General features: G+C 33.8%; 1 protein-coding gene across 1 annotated transcript; it reads right to left on the minus strand.

Annotated features, from left to right (window-relative positions):
- Window positions 1-2457: 2457 nt before the first annotated feature.
- Window positions 2458-11626, minus strand: LOC110411248 (glutamate receptor 2.7-like). Its single transcript, XM_021421315.1, has 5 exons — window positions 11304-11626; window positions 8949-10156; window positions 8556-8868; window positions 3540-3943; window positions 2458-3096 (listed from the first exon to the last, which is right to left on the minus strand). The coding sequence occupies exons 1-5, from the start codon at window positions 11602-11604 to the stop codon at window positions 2662-2664; spliced, it is 2661 nt and encodes an 886-aa protein (XP_021276990.1). The 5' UTR covers window positions 11605-11626; the 3' UTR covers window positions 2458-2661.
- Between the last annotated feature and the right edge of the window lie 3359 nt (window positions 11627-14985).

Raw genomic sequence — 14985 nt, forward strand, 5'->3', positions numbered from 1 at the left:
TAAATAAGTAAACCACAAAAAGATAAAAGTACTTAGCTATATTTTTATAAAGGTTTGGTTTTTCAATGCCTACGTCTTCTCCCTTGAAAGCACAAGGAGTTCGAAACCACTATCAACTTACCTATTCAACAAGGTCAAGTGTAACCTTCATAACTTTCCTTTTAACAAAGTTAGGTCTAACCTTCACAACATGCTTTTCATGTGATTAAGTGTAACCTTAAACAAAACACTACCATTTGTAGGTTCAAGTACAACCTTTATACAAGATACAACCTTTTAAAGGATTAGGCAAAACTCTTTTACCTTTTGTGTAGAGGTATAACCAATATAATAATGGATTCAAAAAAATCTATAGCTCAAGACCTTTAACAACGTTGATAATAATTTTGAATACTAAGACATGATAGCTTTTCAAAGAGTGGTGAATGATGAAATGAAGTTTAGGCTCAAGGAGTACTAACTAAATGATAAAAATGTGATCTTTTTGGTTTTGCTTTTATTCAAAGGTAGGATTTTTCTGCTCTTTGCTTTCTTGCTTGTATTCTCTCTTTTGGGGACAGCAAAATCTTTTCAAAATCATTCAAGATCACTTAAAATCGCCCTTTTAATATCCTCAAAGTGGATAATTATAAGCCTTGTGATTTCTTACCATTAAAATGGAATTTGAATAAACTGTAGTACGTTCTGGCCAACTTACACATCTTTATTACTCTTGGAGAATCGATTCTTTGATCATGAGTTGTCAATTCTTCGTAAAGTCTAGAACTTTCTATTTTTGAAGAATTGATTCTTTTTTCTTGAGATGTCGGCTCTTCCTTAGCTTGGTTCAAAAGTGACACCTTTTTTTTCTTAGAGAATTGATTCTTCTGTCTTAACGTGTCGATTCTTTACTATTGGTGTCCAAAATTTAATTTTAGTTTGACTTTCAACACTCTAGTCTTATCCATTTATACCATCTCTTTCTAGTTCACCAAGTTTCTTATTTTTGTTTTTTATTCTTCAAAAACTGATATTTTCTTTATGTCAAATCGATTTTTTATTTCTAGACTTATGCTCTTGATTTATTCTTTACTCAAAATTGACTTTTGCTATATAGAGAATAGATTCTTTCTTCTTACATTTCTGCTTTCTGCATTTTGCTCTCCTAAAGTCAATATTTGCTCTTTAAGGTGTCGATTCTTCTCAATTCCAATAGCTTTTATTTTTTCAAAAGCTAACTTATTCGTTTCTCAAAATTGATTCTTCACTGTTTTCATCTACTAAGAACTGACCTTTGTTATCTTTAGAGTTGATTCTTCTTATGATAAAGAAAAAAATTTTGCTTTCTTCTCATTTAAGAATCAAATCTTTACTTTTGAGAATTTAATTCTTAGGTTGGCACTTTGAGTTTGAAAACTAAAATTCTTTTAGAAAACTTAAAAACATATTTTCAAGTTCAGGAATATTGTCATTCACTTTTAAAGCATATTCAATCAATCTTAGTGTTTCAAAATGTCGTTCTTTGTTAAAACAACTTCAAAATATTCTTGACAATTTTCTACAGATTGAAAAATATCTTTCATTCATTTTCAAAGTATATTTAGTTCAATCAATTTTGTCATTTTAAAACAGGATAAAGCTAAAAATGCCATTATAAACACTTAGAAGATTGGTGAAATACATGTGGAGTATTGTAACTTAGATAATCAATTTGTAGACATTCTTACCAAAAGTCTCAACAGACAAAGATTTGAAGAGTTAAGAAACAAGCTAGGGGTTTTTAAAGCAAGTCTTAAGAAAGAGTGTTGAGATTGAGACTTGCATGGAAGACCATGGTCGAGCCCTTGCACGCATAAGACCTTTGGCATTTTGTGTGCATGCAATCAATGCATACAGAGATTTGATGTCTACCTTCTATACATAGGTTGTGTGTGATAGAAGTGTTAGTTATGCTTAATTTGTTAGTTTTTAATGCAAAATTGCAATACAAATTCAAGTTAATGAGCTGTGAGGCTATTTAAACTTTTTTATTAATAAAAAGTGAATGTTTGAGCAAAAAAAATCATGTTAAGGAAGGTTCTCTCTTAAATCCCTTTTTTCAGTTATTCTTCTGTTGATGCTTCTATTCTTCATTCACACTCTGTGTAGTAGTTTTGTGCATTGAATGTTCATTACATTAAGTCATTCATTCATTCACAACATAGCCTTTTCCATTTACATGTTAATTCGGAATGATTTACAGTTGTTTGGCAAGAATGTTAAGTATCGAGGACTTTGCTTCGGTAAATACACCCGTTATGAATTAGTTATTTCTATCTTTTATTTTCCTTTGGTTGTGAAGTGTATCTCACTTTTGTGGAGTGAGGAGAAACTAGGTATTGATGGAAAAACTAAAATTTTCCCCAATTAACAGAAGAAAAAAGGTCTAATTCATGTAGAGTTTACACAAAATAATCAACTAATGGGTAATCGTATATAATTTTACAACGAAGATTTTATCTTACACAAGTTTCATTTTATACCTAGCTTGGTATTATTATATTACATATAAAGTACATCGTGGAAATAGATATTAGGTGAGGATAGGGATATTAACATATATACACATACATTCTCTTTAAAAATGATTCCAGTATGTCTAAACATGCCTTGAAGTTTGCTTGTGTATGTAACTGTTAATTGCTATGATGAGTGAACTTCCAATATAGCTTCTTCTCTAGATTCATCTCTATTACTTATCTGGTTAGACTCATGATTTTCTTGATTGGTATTTTCCTGAGGATTGTTAGTTCCAGTCATCTCAGTTGTAGGTTCAACTCTTGATCCTGAGACATCATGAGAATTATGAAAAACATATCTTTGGATGAGTCTTCCCAAAATATGGTTTTCTGAGACAACCAAGGCTAGCAATACAACGACCCCAATGATGATAAAGAGGCCTGCAAAGCTCTTTGTAGAAAGACTTGGGCTACTCGAAGAGATTGGCCCAGTCTCGTCTTGATATATGGATATTTTTCCAAAATACTTTTTCTCGATTGGAGACATGTATTTTCCTTGAGTGAAATTTAGGATTGCCCTTGAAAAATTAGAAACAAAGGGAGAGCCTATCGGCAATGCCTGAAATTAAAAAAACATTAAAAGGAAAAACAAATTAGAATGAGAATAAACTCCCTTATGGGTATACAAAAAGAGGTTTACTGGGGGATAACTAATCTCACCTAAAGATAGATGTTTACATTTCCATAAAGTTTCTAACTAGGTTGACAAGTAGACAACAACACACTAGTATAAATGGTTCAAGATAAAATGTAACTTGTAATTAAATGCAGTGGATGAAAATGAAATTATTTAAATAAATCAATTCATGAACCATGGAGATTTATTTATTCAATCTAAACAATAATTAAGATGATTTTATCTCAGGCATATTTTTTCTGTACGTAATGATATGTGACACCTATGTGAAGGAAACTAAACAATATCTAAAAATAAGCTTAATGTTAATAATCATACAACATAAAATAGAAACAAATGGAACAGAGAGAAGGATGAAAACTTACAAAACCTAAACCATCAGTTCTGTAGGTGGGTCCAACCATCATATAACCAGTAGAATATTCGGCTAGAAAGACTTTAATATAGGGAATTTCATCAAAGATGGCAGCAACTCCCTCATTACCAGATCCCTTGCACAAGGCCTCTTGAAAGTCATCAACAGAGCTATATGGCTTGAGCATAGACTCCTTGAACTGTAACTGGCTTATCAAGAAATCTTTTACAAATGACTGATTCTGATAGCCAATATATTGTTTTCTCAGTTCTCTCAAACTTGGGATTGTGGGCTGTAATTGGTTTACTGTTAATATTGATGATAGGTTTGCCGTGTAACTCTGAATCAAAATAAATGCCAAGAATATCCATAGGACCAACACCAACTTTGAGCAGTTGGTTACCACCATGTCTCCTGTTGCCAAAAAAAAAACAAAACTTAGTTTAATTTGTTTTCTCTATATAATCATATGTATAATGTACTTTTCTACACATTAATTTATGAGTAAATTAAAAAGAGAACCTTGTCTTCGTTCAATTACTTTGATCTCTACTTATATATTGTGAGTTATATGCTGATTTCTTTCTTTAAAAGGAAGGATTCAATCTCCTTGTGACTTTGCTTTGGTTCTTGGGTTTACTTAGAATCCTTTTTGTTTGGGAGTTGGTATATATATACTTAGGTTTTGTTTATTTTCCTATTAATCTCTTGCTAGGTTTAGTATGAGTTTCTTTGGTGTTTATTCTTTATTAACACTTTTTCATTAATGAAATTCCATTACCTTTGGAAAAAAATCTATTTAAGTAAAAAGGATGAAAATCTTATTACCATTTTTTATGTATATTTTAATTACTATGTATTGTTATATTATAAATGTAGTTGATTTGTAAATTTTGCATGAAAAGATTTAACTACTTTATTTTACTTAGAGTAAATTCAAAATAATCATAGACGTACTTAACAAAAATAAAAAGAAGAGACCCTATGTATGCATATACCCAAAATTGTATGCATGCAATTGCTTTAAAATCTTTAGAATCAAGGTGATGGCAAATAATAGGGGAAGGAAAGGAAGAGTCAACTATGGAGAAATGGTCAGATGATGAAGAACTTTTATCACCATCTTTGTAGGGAATCTTCGCCAGAGGGTAACGTGGGCTCATCTAAAAGAAACTTTCGATAGATTTGGAATACTATTTGACGTTTTCATGCCAAGGGGTAAAAAAGGGAGCCCAACCAAGATGGCATTCGTTGGGTATAAATCTGAAGGAGAACTCAGAAGAGCCTTCGATTACATTGACAAAATTATTGTTGATGGAAAATGCCTCTATGCCAAGGTAACTAAAAACCCCAAAAAGAGTGAAGAGAAAAAGAATAGAATACTGGAGACGACAAAGGGTTTGAAGAAGGCAATGGCATAAAGAATGTCATTTAAGGATTCCTTTCTAGGTAAGAATGTGACGGAGAAGAAACCAAAGGAACCTAAACAAAAAATGCAGCAAACTGGTCAAGAAACCAAAAGGAGTGAAACAAAAAAAGTAACTTTTCTAGTTATGGAAATGGAATGGCTTTCAAGAATTGCAGTGGGTTGTTTGAGGGCATCAAGTAATTGTCCGGCTATCGAGTTTGGTCTATTTACGGAAGGTGTCATAGTTCAGGTTTGACCGACAATAGGACTTTATGTGGTGGTCACCTTTGCAGATGCTGATAAAATAGAGGTGTTGTTGGGTCAATATAGAGAGATATTTGATGCGTGGTTTGATGATTTCAACAAGTATGAGGGTGATGTGGATAGAAAATTTCAAGTTTGGGTGAAGATGGGAGAGATTTCATTGAGCTTATGGCAGAGTGAGGTTTTCAAAACGATGGCTAAGTCATGTGGGAGATTCATATAAGTTGATAAAGTCATAGAAGAAAAGAAAATATTTGACTTTACTATGATATTGGTTGAAGTTGAAAATATGAAGAGTATCAAAGCATTCACAAGCATAATTGTGAATTGAAAAAGGGTGGAATTTAAAGCATTGGTTGCTAGTTTGGAATGTTGTGATTTGGAAAGACAAATTTTAATGTCACCACAAAGAAACTAGAAGGAAGAGAGAGTTTCAGTGTCTTTTCAATAGTGGGTGAACGGTAAATCAATTGGACACGAAGTATAAGGCAGACGTTAATAGAGGTAGACCTTTGCGAAATGGTGCTACGAAAAAATGAAGAATTGGGACTTTACATGTACACGAAGTTAGATGGGCCTTGTGAGGGTGAGATCTAACTTAGCTCAAAGGCTACAAAGTTAGAGGATAGCTAAAAGTCTAGATGACATTAATTAATATGGGTCTAGAAATTTGACAAGGAACTATGAGATGAAGGAATTTTGGTTAGGCCATGAAGGTGATGAAATAAATGTGTTTATGGAGCCCAATTTCAAAAGCTCTCAAGGCCTAGTAATTAAGTGGGTAGAAGAATTAATGGGTAAAGGTCGTTCATTTAGATGTGAAAAGAATGGGTTTGATCACAAACATGGGTAGCCCATCAATGAGAGGAGTGTTAGTAGGCATTTGGGCTTAATTTAAAAAGCTCTAAAGGAAAAAAACAAATGGACTTAATTCAGACAAGTCCAATGGTAATAATAAGGGCCGATGTAGGAAAAAGAAGAAAGGTAAGGCTTATGTTGAAACTTCTAGAAATAAAGAAAAGATGGTTTATGAAGCTAATGAGGGTGAACAAGTTTAATGGAACTAAAAAAGGAAGAGACAGAGAAATGTTTACAGGGGAGCAATGGTAATGGTTGTGGTCTGAGGAACTTTCCAGAAAGTTGGTTTCATCAGTGAATAGCAAGTAAACAGAGTATGGATAAAAGAAGCGATGAAGGGATCGAAAAGGGTATGAGGACACCATAGCCACGAAGGGTGACAATGAAGATATGACAATAATCGAAAAGACCAGGAAAGGCATGGGTTTGGGAAATTGAATTGAGAAGACAACCTCTTGGGTGGGAAGAAGAATAGTGGAAAGCTTTTATTAGTGCTATTAATGAGTTCCAGTTAAGTAAAGAATTTAAGGATGAATTGGTATGGAGGGGTGAAGCTAGTGGGACCTATTCAACTAAGAGTTTTTGAAAACAATGATGGCTCAAAAGGAGGTAGCGAAAGAGTTTGGAAGTATGTTTGGCAAGGTATAACACCACGTAGAATAGAGGTTTTTGTCTAGCAAACTTTACATGGGAGGATGGCATGAAGTTTGAGCTTATTAGAAGGAGTTTATATTCATTAGAAACAGAAACCTGTGTGATATGTAATGTTGAAATAGAAAGTATTAAGCATTTGTTTTGGTGGCTGTTATAAAGTGTAGACGATATAGCAAATATGGTGCAATGAATGTGGGACTGCTTAGGTGATGCCAAGTGACATAAAGAGCCTTTTTCAAGTTTGGAATGATGTTAATTTAAAGGGAGGGGAAATCAAGATTTGGAGGATGAGGTTTTTATGCAATTGTGTGGACTGTTTGGTTATCTAGGAATGCAATTGCTTTAAATGGGAAACAATGGGAGAAAGAGCAGATATGAGAAACTCTAAGGTTAAGGGTGGCTACATGGGCTAATGCCAAATGACCTAATGATTACCCTGCTATCTTATATGTCGTTAGGCTATCCATTGAAAAGGATGAAAAAAAGAAAGAAAGTAGAAAAGGGAAGGGAGTTGAGTGGTGCAAACCAGTGAAAGGATAGTTAAAGATTAATGTAGATGGCGTAGCTAAAGGTTGCCCGGGAAGAGCTAGAATTGGGGGTGTGTTATGGGATGAAACAGGGAAGATTTTAATTTCCTTTTCCAAACATATAGGGATTGGGGACTCTAATCTTGCTGAAATATTGCCAATAAGGGAACCTTTTCTGATTTATGCACCTATTGAATGAGGAAAAACACATGGGCTTGTGGTGGAAAGTGATTCCATTAATGTTGTGAAATGGGTGAATTAAGCTAGGACAATTCCTTGGAGGTTTTCTGAGATGGATTATTGATATTGAGAGAATGAAGCAAGAAATAAGCCACTGGAGGGTTGAACACATGTTGAGGGACGCCAACACATCTGTAGACAACCTAGCAAAAAAAGGTACAACTAGAAAAGAAGACTTACTATGGGCTACTCCTAAGGATAACAGAAGAAGAAAACTGAAAGTGTAGGAGATTTCCTGTCAACAAATAGGTATGGCTTGTGCAAAGTGTCCAGGTTTGGTTCTTCCTCTGTGGTTCCTTATCTTAAAGAGATTGATTGCGGCATTGTTGGTTTTAGACAAATTGAAAGCTTGATGGTCTTTTACATGCTTGAAACATTTTTGTGGATTTTGACTAGTTGGTGGAATTTATCTTGTTTGGATAATGGTTCCTTTTATGTCAACTATATTGTGATATTTTGAGTTACAAGCGTTGCATACTGTTTTTTCGAGTTTTTACAACGTCATCGTTTGTGTATATGATGTAGCAGGGACTTTTATGATGGTAGGAGTTTTTGGAAGTATAGGTATAGGGGCGTATCCATGAGTTTGGGAATTATACCTTTGTTTTGGGTGAGAGGCATTGATATCAAATACAAGGACTCTTTTTGTAAATATTTTGACTGGGTGATATCTCTTCCCCTAGTGCAATTTCAATGAAATTCTAATTTTCAAAAAAAAAAAATTATATGTATGTATGTATATATGTATGACAATGCAGTTTGTTTATTAATATGGATCACTCAATTCTTTTACAATTTTCATGTGTATACTATTTTTTATGATTTTTTATAGTTTCTGACATTTAAAACCCAAAAAACTTTAATGTTAGAAAACGCAATAAGGTCAATGCTTTTCTTCTTTTTCGTGTAAATTGAAATTTAAACAAATATTATGGGGTGAAAGGAGTATGATTGAAATTAATATTTCACCATTGATTTTTACTAAAAGAAAAGAGAGGTGGATCACCGCGGATAAGCATGGAAGTAAAAAAAAAATTTGCACTAAATAGAAAATAGAGAAATAAAGGGTAGTTACTCTGAGGGACGGCCACGGATAGGCAGGGAAACATCAGAATTGAGCTAAGCTGCTTTCTGCGTGATCCACTGAATTCTGTATTTTCACGACGATCTAAAACCCGAACAACAATCCCTATGAAAATGCAGATCGCGATGATTGTCAACCATAGATCCCAGCTCAAAGGCTTCATGAAAATCCACATGTCTGTTGGCCCATTGTGGCTAACTTTTATGAGCATGGTCACTCCTGACTCCAAATATGGCAATGTAAAATCCACACAATTTACCCTGCTAGCCACAATTGAGATATCTCCCACAGCAGCGTCGATTTTCTGTATAAGTAAATTGCAATTCAACAAATATGATTTCTAGAAATTAATTTAGAGAAAAAAAGAATGGATATAGACCTAACCTTTTCTTTAACTTGGCAACAAAGCTCATCATAAGTTCTGTCAATAAATTTAAATTCATATTCAGTACCGGGCAAGGCGGCCTCCCACACGGCTTTGAAAACCTCTATGGAGAACCCTGGTAACTCATTGTCATTGCTCCCAGGATGCAAGTTCACAAATTCTGTGAACCCTGTTTTGCTTGGAACCCCTATTCTCCACTTGTCTCTAACCGTAGGCATACTCCTTTCATTAAGTGTTCTTCTGGTCTCTCCAGGTATAATGATTTTTTTGAGCTTGTTCCTAGCTGAAGCAACATGTCTAGATATCCCTTGGTTAGGAGTCCAATAACCAATTATCCCCTCGCCTTTTCCGGTTAAATTAACTATTTCAAAGGCCGAAGGATGCAACTGCCCATTAACCAAGTCAAAATCTCCACTGATCCCTGTAAAACTAGTGCTCAAGATTTCCTCAAGTAATCCCCTTGGACCTATTTCGGTAATCCGAGGGACTGCAGAGGTTTTGCTCATCGTCTCCTTCAAGAAGCCAGAATTCACTGCCCCAATTCTCTCCACAGTCATAGCTAAAGCCCAAATTGTATCATAAGCCCACAAACCGAAGAGATTTAGCTCACTTGCCTCGTTGTGTTGCTTCATCAAGGATAATGTTTTATACCTCGTTTCGAAGTTCTTGAGAGCTTCCGTTTTGGGTACGTAGGGCCTTACGCCTATGACGCTCTTCATTGAATCAAGAGCTATAGCATCCATGCCCATGGTATCTACAAAGCTGGACAAACCATCTGTCACAAGCCATGCAAATCCTTCGCTCATCATTCCTGCCATGTTTGCAAGAAAGAACAAACGAGAGGCAAGGTTTGTAGTCATGTGCACCACAAAAACCTTACTCTGCATGGTCATTAGCACTTTTAGCTCTTCTAAGATTTGAAAATCTTCGGCAGAGTTGGGGATTGCACTCTTGCAGGATAGCGTAATGTCCATGTTTTCTATTGCACCGGTTAAATAAGGAATAATCGCTTTACCGTATTCCATGTCTTCGTACACAAGTATGACTTCGTTCCATTCAAAATTTTCCAATATGGCAACCGTAGCTTTTGCTAGGCGAGAGAAGTCAACTATGGCTGTTCTGATAATACAAGGACTTTGTGAGGGAGAAGAGCTTCCTCCAAGTTCTATAGCAAATGAGGCTTCAGCTGATCGTTGTGGTAGACATTCTGCATTCCAGATTCCAAACACAATTGCAAAAATTCAATGGTATACATGGGATACAAAAACTTTTTCGAATTCACACTTGAATGGCAACATCTATTTAAACTTCTAATATATACATCTAAACTTTTAATATTTAATTAACTAAACAACAATTTTCAGTTAACATCGAACTTACTAAAAAGTAATATGTTATATTCTATGAACGATTGCCCTTCTAAGATCCTTTAAACAATAGATGGATTACCAAAGTATTGAATTTTTTTTTAATTTTCTGGACATATAAAGAAATTAAATCTATATGCTATACAAGTTTATCAAAAGCAAGCCCCTCTTGACTCAATGCTTAACATTTGACATTTTGATTGCTTGGACCATGTTGGCATGGACTGCTACTTATTGCCTATTTTGTCTTTTGCTGCCAAGGGTGGAACGTTTGAAGGGCCCAAAACTTTTGAACATTAATCCCACGTATATATATATCATACTATTGTTATATTAAATAAATTTAAGGTGATCTCCAAAGATAAATATATTGATTTTTTTCTTCCATAACCGAACTTTTTGCATGTTTAATTTGGTAGAGATTAAAATTACATACATAATTGATCACTGTTTCTGTGGTGGTTTTTATTGTTTGATAAAGATTAAATTTAAGATGGCTTTGAAGTGTGTCCCTAATCCCTTCACGATTTTGAAAGACACTTGTATCTTTGAAGATGTACATTAAAAGAGAAATTCCCTCACATTGGTCACCTGTTTTGGTGAGATCGTAGTCTCCACGTAAGTGAATCCCACCAGACCCAAAAGATTTTGATGGGATCGAATTAGTGACCTCCTAGATACAAGATCGGCTCTAATACCATTTAATCAGAAAAACTTGGTTGACTTGATGACCCAATTTATGAAGCAAATAAGACTTTGGGTTGTCAGTTGCTAAAAATAATTAATGCACAATTCAACTGTAATAGTCTGAGATAAAATTAACCAATTAATTCATCTACTATTCTACAGGACTTATTTTATTTTATTTTAACATTCTTTTTATCATAAAAATGGACCAAAAAATATTGCACTCCTGCTGAAATTTATAATTAAAATGAACACGAAATTACCTTATCTTTAATGGAAAATTATATGAACAAAACCTACCTGACGAAGCTGCAGCGAGGCCATTAAGCGAATCCCATCTTTGCAGAGACAATCTCGTATTATAACTTGGGTGCTTGGCATAAAAATCTGAAAGAGCCATGGACAAACATATATTTGCCATAGCACCCATTTTTGAGTTCCCATCTAGAACTACACTAGCATTGTAGACCAACCTTGTCGAATCCCTGGTTCCATTTCGTACGTTTCCAGCAGTTTCTGATTTTACAGTAATGAAGCCAATCGAGAAAAGGGAAAAGAAAAAGACGAAAAAAAGGGGAAGGAAGTACTTGGAATTTAGCATCGGCAGGGACTCTTCGTTTCGAGGGGCAGTTTTTCAAAGTTTCTGACCGGGTGTTGGTCTAGTTAACGTTACTATATATAGAGGGAGTTTGCGCCTGCATGTTTGACCTGACCTGCTCAGCGTTTCTTTTGGTTTTGGAAGAAGGAAGGAAATAATGAGTAGTGAAAAGTCTTCATTGAGTGAATAATATTTTTTCTGCACATAAAAGGTTCTTTTTGTTCCCTTACAATTCAAATAGAAAATTTGAATGAAATCCATCCTGTAATTAAAGTTTCACTTTTTTTTAAAAAAAAAACAAACTATAAATGGAAGCAACTTCGGGGCGGTTTCAAGAGGAATATTCTGCTATGACTAAATATAACGAAGTGTTAATGGCGTTCGGATACTTAAGAATGAAGAAATAGTCAAGATGCAAGCGTCTCTAAAGCGATACACCAACAGGTAAAATCTGAGAGACTTCATCTAATTAGAGGTCTTGAGTCCTACTATACAATGGAGCTAATGAAATTTATACAACAATGAAAGGTTACAAAAAAAAATTAAAAACAATCAATGATGATATACGACTAGGAACCTTCGTCTTGAACCTGTAGTTGTATATCAATCGGATAAATAATTTTTTAAAAATTAATCTATAAAGCATCGCAAATCAAAGTGTTTTCTGGTCAATTCAAAAAACTAAACATCCCCCTCCCACAACCCCCACCCCCCCCAAAAAAAAGGGAAAAAAAAACAGCCTTATTGAATGTTGACTTTTAAATTCTTGGCAACGAGGGAGGTAAAGAAAATTATACTTAATAATGTAGCTACTATCGTTTTCAACTCTTTGCAAAGCCTCTTGCTCTTCCACTAAGCAAGCGCGTATTCTAGATTTCCCATTTCAATTTTTTCTTTTTAATCATTTGCGTCTTTTACTTATAGGTTCTCTTTGCGCCAAAAGGATTTTTCTTTAATATCGTTTACCGTTAATCTAACCAAACTAAACAGAATTCTTTACTCAAATGGAAAATCGAAATGAGTTGACTATGTAGAAGGAAAAACCTTTTTATCTAATTACAAAATATCTCATATCTTTCGAAATTTGTAAAATCAAACATTTTTTAAAGACGAACAATGTATTCCGATATGAACTTGAGGACATCACCTAAGTTAGACATGTAATTAATAATTAAATTTTTGGTTATCTCTATTCCTTCATCAGACTCCAGCCTTTTTCATCTGCTTGTAGAAGGATATGATTAATTCAATATCGAAACAATGGCAAGAGGGAAAGGCGGTGAAAAAGAGATTGCATCACTCTCTTTGTCAACAACCTTCCGTTACAGATCAAATTGGTAGTGGCTTCACAAAATCTTTGGTAAATTCCATGAGTGCTTGATGTATTTATCTCTCATGGGGAAAAAAAAATTAAAAGGATGAAAATTTGGCTTCATGAATCTTGGGGAGGATAAAAAGGTAATATGGAGTTTGAAGGAAGTGTGGCTGGTAAATCGCCAAATTGGTATAAACATGATGAAATTTGATGGTTTGATAGTGTATAGAAGTTACACATCATCAGTGCATCAAATATAAACTTTAATAGAGAAATTAATTACATGGCAGATAATCATGCTAAACAAAGAGTTTGCAGAAATTTGGATTTTATTGAGTAGTTGTAATTTCTTTTTGTTTGTATTTGGGATGTTTAGAGTCTTGAACTCATAGTTTGACAGCTTACATAGAATGAGGGTGTCAAAAGGTGGATTCAGTGTTGGAGTGAACCTTTGCCCTTTATTAATAAAGTATCTTGTTGCATTTTTTTTTTAAATGTCGGGCTTAGAGATTCAACACAACGAGTCCTGGTCTCTTACGTGAATGGAAAGCATCTTTATGGTCATTGCTGTTTTTATTGTTAAATAATAAGTGAAAGCTCAACAGAGACAAGAAAAGTGATTTGAAATGGGTTTTCTTGATCTGGCGAATAAAAAGTGTTATCAAACCGTAGTATGGTTGAATCTTGCTTTCCTTGTTCCCACCTTTTTGGATCCTTTTTACGAACCTGCAGTGAGTGAATGAGTTATTCCAAGCAATGATGGAAAACATAATTATTAAGTACTACTTTTCAAAATGTCATTCACTCGAATCGCTTTAACTATTCAAAAGAGAAATCAAAGAAAACATCACAAGTTTAATTTGCTCAATGAAAGCTGCAGTAGTATGTCATTGTTTATTCCCTTAATGCTAAAAAAAAAAATTTACATTGAAATATTTATTTCAGTAATTACATATTCAAAAAGTAAATTTTAAATCACTCATTGCGATAAAAACCAAAGCTGACAAAACTAAAAATATTTGATCATTTAACCAGAAAAAGTTAAATTACATTTATGAAATCCAATTTCCCTTTTTTCTTGGGCCATAATAGGGGGAAATTAATTGGATACTAGATTACTTGAAGGAAATTTCTTAAGATAAACTATCAAAGCCAAGCTTCTTCTTTTCTTAATTCTGGTCAGTCAATCACGAAGGCAACCGTGTCGCTCTGCTCCCTCGTGATGAGGATGAAATTAAAATTATTCTTTGCTGCTGACTAGCTAAAATTTATTGGAAACCAAAGTGCCTTTCTACAAGTTAACAGGGAATGAGCAATAGGGACTTATATTATAAATATTCTTTTGGAATTTCTATTTCAACACCTTAGTTATACTTTTTGCGTTTTAGATGGATAATAATATTTAATAAAGGGAGAAATTGACTTATAATATATTATGATTTATGAGAAAACTTGTAGAGCTGAGAAAGGAAAAGTAAAGATAGTTGGTTTAGAAGAAAATATAACTTGATCCCGTCATTGTCTTTAGGTCGGTCGTTTAGAAGAAAATATAACTTCAAATTTTGTTGTATCACTTCAGTCACTTATCAACTCAACTTCTGGGCAGTTTCGAGATAGTTTGTTAATTCGGATGTCAACTCTAATGTCTATTTCATTTGTTAGTTCTCTCTCTCTCTTATCATTTTAAAGACATATAAATTAATTAATAATTAGATTCAGGACAACTGTTGATATGCTGGTGGTGGTTGTATTCTGTCTTTGGAATATGGCTTAGAATGCGTGATCGACTTTTTATTTTTTCCCTATAGACGTATGTTTCGGTCTGTATTTGGTTTTGTTTCTCTAACATTTAAATTAAAATATTAATATTTTTCTAAAGTTTAATCATGTAAAGTACACCCTTCATTTATTTTATATGAATTCTACATCATAAATATATGCATAGTTTACTACTATATTTTTTTTCCCAACCAATAAAATATTTGTGTTATATCATTGAAAAAACTAAGACAAAATTTAAAAATAATCCTCAAAATAAGGTGTTCTGAAAAATAGCCCTTTCGATAATT

This window comes from Theobroma umbraticum, unplaced genomic scaffold (genome assembly GCF_002168275.2).
Source record: "Theobroma umbraticum cultivar Fairchild unplaced genomic scaffold, ASM216827v3 scaffold_56.0, whole genome shotgun sequence".
Taxonomy (NCBI): domain Eukaryota; kingdom Viridiplantae; phylum Streptophyta; class Magnoliopsida; order Malvales; family Malvaceae; genus Theobroma; species Theobroma umbraticum.

Excerpts from the sequence above, each read along its gene's own strand:
- LOC110411248 (XM_021421315.1), bottom strand. The coding sequence starts at position 11,604 with ATGCTAAATTCCAAGTACTTCCTTCCCCTTTTTTTCGTCTTTTTCTTT. Across the intron at positions 10,157-11,303 it reads CCTCGCTGCAGCTTCGTCAG|AATGTCTACCACAACGATCA; the intron begins GTAGGTTTTGTT and ends TCTGGAATGCAG. Across the intron at positions 8,869-8,948 it reads GTTGCCAAGTTAAAGAAAAG|AAAATCGACGCTGCTGTGGG; the intron begins GTTAGGTCTATA and ends TTACTTATACAG.